We start from the raw sequence: 8557 nt of genomic DNA on the forward strand, positions 1-8557 counted from the left end.
TGGGCACACCTTTTGAGGGTGCAACTTTTTCAAGGGTCCGACAAGACTCTGTAAACTGTCCCGACATTGATTCCGGTTAGCTCCTTTATAGGTCCGACAAGACTCTGTAAACTGTCCCGACATTGATTCCGGTTAGCTCCTTTATGGGTCCGACAAGACTCTGTAAACTGTCCCGACATAGATTCCGGTTAGTTTCTACAAGGGTCCGACAAGACTCCGTAAACTGTCTTCTACAACGGTCCGACATGACCCCATAAACTGTCTTCTACAACGGTCCGACATGACCCCATAAACTGTCTTCTACAACGGTCCGACATGACCCCATAAACTGTCTTCTACATCGGTCTGACACCGCCATCCAGTGTCCTCTACACCGTTATGACACCACCATACAGTGTCCTCTACAACGTTATGACACCACCATACAGTGTCTTCACCAACGGTCTGACACGACCATACAGTGTCTCCTATTCTTTTTTTATGTATTTTCTTGTTTTGTAACTCTCTCCAAACTCAAGTTGGTTAGTTCCTATCCTCCTTGAGTTTGCGGGGGGCTGTTAGAATTTTCCATCTTTACCTTCACCTACTCCACTACACACTCCACTTACACACTCCACTTACACACTCCACTTCACCTACCTCCACTTCACCACACACTCCACTTCACCTAACCCACTATCACCTCCACTACACCTACTACCACATTTTCTTCTATATATAGATTGTATAGGAATTGTAATAACCATCTTGTAATAACATCAATCTTGTAATAACATCAATCTTGTAATACATCAATCAATAATAATACATCAGTAATTTTAACACTGATAAATGAAATACAAAAGATAACCATTTTTTTTTAATAAAAAAAATGTTATGTAGAGAAAAGATAAATGTGTATTTCTGATGATATTAACAGTCAAACAAAACAGAGCCAGGGAAAAAAAAATAAAAACCACAATGATGGAGGCCAGAGCCTACAATGATGGCCAAAGCCAAATCCTTTCAACCAAGAGAAGAGGATAGTCCCGAGATGCTACTTGATGTTGTTAGGTATGAAGGTCACTCAACGTGATCAATTGATTTGAAAGAGAATCACTCACTTCAATCAAGAGATTCTTGTAAAGAACATATGTTTAGAGTCAAAAACCATTTAATCTTTCAAGGATGTCCTAACAAAAAGTAAAATTATACCTAAGCAATTTAAGTACTAATTACAACTGATAAAGAGGTCATATTAAATTCTCACCTTCCGGAACAATTCTTTCATACCCCCACCTGCTGAACTAGGGTAATATATCATAATGCTGTGGTTATCGCCTTCATAAAAACACAACTCAAATTTGTTACCAATGCAGACTTAAAAATGATATTCGCACATAAATAGAGATACCAAAATATTTTAAAAAGCAGCATATTTGTAATTGGCCAAAAAAGAAATTTGTATCATATATCCAAGCTGCTCAAAATTGACTCTCAATGATCAAAATAAGATTCAGAAACTGATAGCCCTACAAAAATATAGGTTTAAGACACTAAAAGCAACTGCAATTGTCATTTTAACATACCTATATGGTCCAAAATGTTTTATTCCATAAAAAACAACAAAAGAACATCTCCATTATGGTTCTAATAATATTGTAGAACAGTACTGGAAGACACTTCCCTCCCACTATTCTTACAATCCAAGTTTATGTACTAAGTAAACATCAGATATTGTTGACAAACCAATAAAATATCACATCCAAGAGGGACTGCATCACATCACGTAATTTAGCCCAAATACTCACAACAGAAGTAGCAAAAACACAATGTCCAAATGATTGAGGAAACAAACATACCATTAACAGGCTTCTCCACAAAAGGCTTCCAAAAGCGATTCCCGTGAACCTCAATAAAATCTTCTTCCTCAACAAAATAATCCAGCTCTTGATACGGCACTTCTCTATTTACAAGGGCATATCTTGGAACAGGAATTCCATGCATTTCAAGACACTTGATTTTGAAAGGAGAAAAGAGGGGGGAAAAATGGCATTTATGTTCAACAATCAATTACCAAAATGGTAATAACTATAAAAACAAATGGTAACAACTATCAAAGGAGCAATTTACACAGTAAACTTTAATATGAATGAAGGTACACATAGCAAGCTTCTATAGTTATTAACATTTGAAAAGGAAAGCAAAATCATGTGTATGACCACCTTTCAAATGAAAAATGAGTTTGTCAGTGATAAAGAAAGGGAAGGCCCAGGAGGATCATGGTAAAAAATAGTTGGCTTCAATGTCAATGCAAAAGAAGTGAAGAACATGTAGGAGACAGTAGAGTAGAGAAAGAATAGAGTAAAGAGGAATGGTTAAGGATTCACGTGTCACTAAAACAAGAAGATTCAAACTTGTTATATCATAAAACACAATCTACCAGTACAATGAATACAAACCTTGACAACAAGATGAAGGATTAAAAAGCATACCTCATATACCTTCCTTCTATCATGAAGAAGGTGTTGTGGACCCAATTCATTTACAAGGAAAGGCCTGAAAAACAGAGGATGTACAGCATTCTGAGTAACCATTTATACATTTTGAACAACTGCAAAAGAAGGGTTCAGAAGCCTTTCCTATATTTTTTCTAACAAGGTACATCAAACATATAATAGTACCAAAAAATATTACAAACTAGAAACTCATACCACAAAACATTATTTTAAACAAAAAACAAAACAAAACAAAACAATGCATAACTCTGATAAATAATGAGATTTATTCCACTCATTCCCTTTTCTTCTTGTTCCCCTTCTCCTTTCTTTAATTCATTGTCAACACTACCAAAATCTCCAGCAATAATCCTGTATTGCTACTAAACTTCAATCCAAAATGTTTCTTCGAAGTTAACCTCCTACCACAATTTTAGGATTTAATTTTGCCAAGCCATGGAAAAACCAGTAACTTGTGAGATTTCACAAGAGCTCTCCAAGATTTTACACCATGACCATAAATGTACCCTCAAAATCTGTGAATTCTAATGTAACCTTGCTTAATTTGATCAAAGTATTAAACTTCATTTAAAGCCCTTCTTTTTTCATTTTCATCATGTAAGCATGTGATCATGTGTTGGATTTCTAACACAATTTAGGTACACAAACACATACTTATCCACAATTTCATTTATGATGATTAATTGTATTTCTTCACTGTACTAAGCACCCCCTTTACTGACAGTACAACATGGAGAAAACATATATTTATGTTGTAGTTGTAGTTGTACTATGTGCACCTCCTTCATTCACAAAGAAATTCAAAAAAAAAAAAAGAAGTTATTTACTCAACATATAAAGCATTTGAGAGGAAAAAAGAAAGGGGGAAAGAAGAAAGAAACTTACTTTCTTAATGCAGCATATGCCTCAGCCTTTTCGAGTGGATAACCAGAGGAATAGAAGGCAATCAAGCAATCACATATTGGCCACCTGAGATAATTTAGACATTGAGATGAATAATTCATCTGGTAGAGACAAACTCTTACACACTAAGGATGCCTTCTACTCTAGAAAAAGGTAGCTGAAACTAAATAATTGAATTTACTTAATCAGGGTTGGAGACACTTCACAAACACACGTGTCTTGTGTTTGGACAAGCCTTAGAACACTTTTTTTTTTTTTTTTTTTTAATTTTAGAAAGTTGATTTGGGGTCAAAGTAAAATAGGAAAACAAAGAAGGGGCAAGGGAGCAAAAAATAAAAATACACCCACATGCACATTGATGCTCTTATACCTCTGTCTAAATTCATGTTCATCTACATGATAATAATTTATTTATTTTTTTGGTCATATTCCCACCGTGTTTGTATCCTAATTTTCTTTTAAATTGTTGTGTCCCATGTCTGTGTCCATGCTTCTTATAACCACCATGTCATCAACACACATAAAGTAAACCAAAATAGCATTCGGAGAATGCTTTTCAAGCCGTGAACTCTCAGAGTAACTCAACTAGAAGTAGCCTTCGCCATACTGTACACAAAAATACTTTCCTTAAATTCTTAAGGTGAAAACTACATCTCTTTATGCCTAAAGTTATTTTCTTCTCAAGGAAAAGATCCCCATAAATGGTTCCTGCCAAACAAATGGCCAAGGGACATTTCTCTACAACTACTCTTATATTTCCACAGGATATTACACATTTGACCACCAAGTTGGTCATCTAAATAAAAATTAAAAAAATAGGGAAAAGAAAGTCCAAACTAGTAAACATCACACATGGTTTCTACAAAATATGTCAAAGATAAACAACAAATAATCTTGTCCTACCATGTTTGTAGCTTGCATTGAAGGCATGTAACATTTAACTTATGAAATTTATAAATAAAAGTTTAATCTATCAGATGTTAGTTTAAAGAAGTGACTATTGTATCGTTGATCAAAATAATACTTCAAAAATGTGTGTGCGCGCGCATGCATGTGTGAGAGAGAGAAAGAGTATACATACACATGTCACAAATTAAAATGCATTAAAAATTAATACAAGCGTTATTTCTGTTACTGATGAGAAAGAACTTAGGCTTGCTAGTTTTGGCAAAGGATAAAATCATGCATGTCTCTAATTTAAAAAATTAACTTGCACAAAATATCTCATTCATATCCTCTACAAAACCAATACTAACTAAAAAAATAAACAAAAAATTAAAAATAAAATGCCAACTAAAAAACAATCAAAGAGCAATACCTCTAAGCAAACATATTATACAGTGGTAAAAACAGACCATACAGTACACTTGCACATATATGTTTCATCAAACTGCATTGAAATGTACCTCTCTATAGGATCCTCAACAATAACCTTGTCCCCAAAATGTATGATCTGCAACAATATTATAGAGAAATCACCATAAACAACACAGCGAGCAATTAACAAACTTGTCATCATAGTTAATGTACGAATTAGAATGCATTGTTACTAAATTGATCTCCACATATATAATTTTTATTTTTTGCTCCAAATCAATTTGCAATAGCAATCCAATACCTCAAATTCACCAAAAGCCTGTAGTCTATCCAAAATCTGGGCCATCGGAGCCGAAAAAACCTATAGCAAATAGGCCTATTAGAATCGATTGGAGAAGATTGTGTTATACAAACAGAAGATTCATGCATGGTTTCGTTTTTAGATTATATGCAATGCCAGCAACAAGAACAGAACCTCGGAGCCGCATTTCACCTTCTTTTCCATTACGCATACACCAATCGTTATCTTTCTACCAACACTTCCCTCCTCCTCCTCCTCCTCCTCCTCCTCCTCCATCTCTCTCTCTCTCTCTCTCTCTCTCTACAGGTGCAGTATCTGAATGCCTTTCTTTCCCTACAACTGCGCTTTTAAATCTCACTTTCACTGCTCAAACTAAAACATATATATTTATAGGAATGTCAACTAATTTTAAAAAATCAAAATTTAAAAATAAAAAAAATACCGTAAAAAAATAAAAAGTGCAGCGTGAATCGGTACCAGAGAGATGCAAGAATCGCGGGAGAGAAGAGAAGATCTCATATCATAAAAATAAAAGAGTAATGGTAAGGAATATGTGTTTACGAGAGCCGTAAGGCGTGAGGTTGTCCAGTCCGGTCGGCATTATTAGGCGGTTTAAGGAGGGTTTGGTTTGGAGCTTGCTTTTCCGGTGGTATATTTTTATTTTTAATTTAAAAAAAATAAATTATTTTAGGTTTTTAAATTTTACTAGACGAATTGAAAGTTTAATAAAATTTTTGAAAAATTCAAATATAAATTTAAATAAGTTAACTTTTTTTAGTTTATTTTGGTTTTTTTTATTTTTTATTTTTTATTTTTTATTTTTTATTTTTGAATTTTAAAAAATATATTTTTAAAATTCGTTACACAATAAGAATCGAAAAAGTAAAATTTTTTGATATATTTTTTAAAAAATTACTAAATACAAAAAAAAAAAATCAAAAAAATAGGTGGCTTATTTTGGTGTTCTCAAATCACTTGTAACTTTTAGTTTTCATAATTATATCTTTTTAGATAATAAGTTTAAAAAACTTAAATTAAGGCACTGTTTGGCATTTATTAAATAGCATATGTTATTTTAGCACGTTATCTTATTTAGGTCACAATTATTTTATTTTGGTCATATCATCTGTCTACTGTATCACTTCAAATTCAATTCATATTTTATATTTTTTTGTAAAAAATTTAAAAATATATTAATTTAGCACATGTCAAATAGCCTCCAAGCTATACAGCTGTTTGATACAGCATTTTATAATACGTACAAAAAAAAAATTAAAGTTTTTGATTGATTAAGTTGTTAAATAGTTTTGCAAAAGAAATGGAGGCTTCATTGCCAAACATATTTAAATACAAATTATAACTTAAAAAAAAAGCTGAAACATATTTAAATGTTACAAATTATAACTTAAAAAAAAAAAAAGCTGAAAAAGGCAAATAAAGGATAATTCAAAATTATAACCAAACTACATTATAGATGTTTTATTGGCTTTTGACATTTTGCCAAACGACTACTTAATACTCCAGTTGAATTTTAATTTTTCACAGGTTAAGGCTATAATAAAAAATAGAAAATTCAATTCAATTTTAAATAATTAATTTTTTCAAGTTACTTAGTAATTTTTTTTTTTAATCTCCTAAACACTAAACAAAAATTATACCTAACATTATAATTTTTAAAAAAATTATAAATAGTTCATTAAATTATGCCAAACAAAGTTCAGATGTAAATTCCAAAAACCTATTTCCAAAATTAGGTTTTTGAAATTTATTTATAATGGATATATGTGGTGAAAATTAAATTTATGAAATATTGAATCCACAAGTAAAATTAATTTGAATTATTAATTATTATTTTTAAATAAATAATTTTAAATTTATAATATTACTAGTGTAAAAGGGCTGAATTCTCGAATATACCGACGCATTCGGGAAATTGGGAGGCGGACAGGTTTGTAGTTTGTACAATTTGACTTTTACATTAAGTTGGCTGTCACTTTCATCATCTTTGGTCTTTAATAATCGTTAATATAAAGTTTGAAGGGATTGTCCTACCATGGGTTATAGGTACTCCTTCCGTCTCAAAATATTAGTCTTTTATTTTATTTTTTATTGTCTCAAAATATTAGTCCCTCTTTATAAATCAAGTACAAAAATAATATAAATTTCCTATTTTGCCCTTCTTTTAAACTAATAAACAATTTAAAAAATATAATTATGACATTGATATTCCCAAAAAATGTACTATCAAAAGGGTAATTTTGGAAAATCAACTTTTTTCAAATGCAATAAGTGTACTACCAAAAAAAGTTGGATTCCCCAAAAGGGACCAATATTTTGGGACGGAGGGAGTAGTTAATTGGGTTGGTTTTTTAATTTTTTATTATTATTTTAATTTACGGTTAAAAAATTTTATTTGAAAAGGATTTTTTTAATTTTTTGTGAGAAAAAAATATAATGATTATAGATTAGATATGATATTTTATCTTATTGAGTTAAAAAATTCATTTTATTTTTTTGTGATTAAAATAATTCAAACCCAACCTAACCTTTCTTTCCAAATAGAGGCTTAATAAGAGAGTTTGTTTCTCTTCTTATTAATCAGTATTTAAATCCATTACTACTCAAATAGAAGTCCGACAGTTTAAGTAAGCAGTGCTGCATACCTCCAGTGGGGGTCGCACCCCAGTGAGGTGTCGCGCCCCCACTGGTTGAAACTTAAAAAAAAAAAAAAAAAAAAAAAAAAAAAAAAAAAAAATTGCCAATAATGGAGTGCCACCTCACTGGGGGTCGACCCCCAGTGGGTGTATGAGGCATTTTTCTTAACTAGCTTCTCTCAATTTGACTTGTAAATGTGATAGATTGGTTAGCTTCTCCCAATTTAATTTGTACAGATGGATCATAAGAGTTTTGCCTTAAGAACGCCTGCAAAAAAAAAAAAAAAAAAAAAAAAAAAAAAAAAAAGAAAGAAAGAAGGAGAGACAACGGGAGTGCCCAACTTTGTTTTAAATTTTTTTTTAAAAAAATTAATACCCACAAAATGCGTCACTAAAACATTTTGACACATTATAATCGTGGATATTGCAGATTTCATAATTTAAAGCATCATTATCGCATGTTTGACTGTTTGTACTACTAAAAACATATTAAAAATTAAAATATACATATAATTTTATATAATACTTACATGAAGGCAGGTTTCATACAGTGCAAGTCTTATATTTATGTGAACATTATGTAAAATTTTTAATAATTTTTTTAAATTCCTAACAGTGCTTTATAGTAAAATAATTGTAATCTTAAAGTATGCTTTTAGAATATTCAAACCATCTCATCATCAAAATTGATAACTTTTTGTTTTTGTTATATTTTTATATTCTACTTTAAGTCATTTAATGGGTGTGGTCACTCGCGCACACATTTTTATTTTTGTATACATCATATCTTAATTTATATATTATTTTTATATATATTATGTTATTTTTATAATTATTTCTTTTCTATTCTTTTATAATTGAAGTAATAATTTCTTTTTTTTCTC

At 31.0% G+C, this 8557-nt stretch overlaps 1 protein-coding gene across 5 annotated transcripts in view; it reads right to left on the reverse strand.

Annotated features, from left to right (window-relative positions):
- LOC114312853 (inositol hexakisphosphate and diphosphoinositol-pentakisphosphate kinase VIP2) overlaps positions 1-5649 on the reverse strand; it is a 30548-nt gene extending 24899 nt beyond the window's left edge. For 2 of the 5 annotated variants that reach the window (XR_014365474.1, XM_082922727.1), the window contains exons 1-8: positions 5497-5649; positions 5194-5391; positions 5020-5079; positions 4808-4854; positions 3384-3467; positions 2475-2538; positions 1842-1995; positions 1250-1320 (exon numbers count right to left, since the gene is read on the reverse strand). Coding sequence is in view for 4 of the 5 variants with exons in the window: in XM_082922727.1 (XP_082778853.1) it covers positions 1250-1320; positions 1842-1995; positions 2475-2538; positions 3384-3467; positions 4808-4854; positions 5020-5079; positions 5194-5295 (582 nt within the window). In the remaining variant the exon portion in view is untranslated. The remainder of the gene's footprint in view (positions 1-1249; positions 1321-1841; positions 1996-2474; positions 2539-3383; positions 3468-4807; positions 4855-5019; positions 5080-5193; positions 5392-5496) is intronic. The other 3 variants (XM_082922728.1, XM_082922730.1, XM_082922729.1) reach the window with 3 other exon arrangements.
- Positions 5650-8557: the final 2908 nt, after the last annotated feature.

The sequence above is a fragment of the Camellia sinensis genome, chromosome 4, assembly GCF_055761805.1.
Source record: "Camellia sinensis isolate YWXY chromosome 4, ASM5576180v1, whole genome shotgun sequence".
Lineage (NCBI taxonomy): Eukaryota > Viridiplantae > Streptophyta > Magnoliopsida > Ericales > Theaceae > Camellia > Camellia sinensis.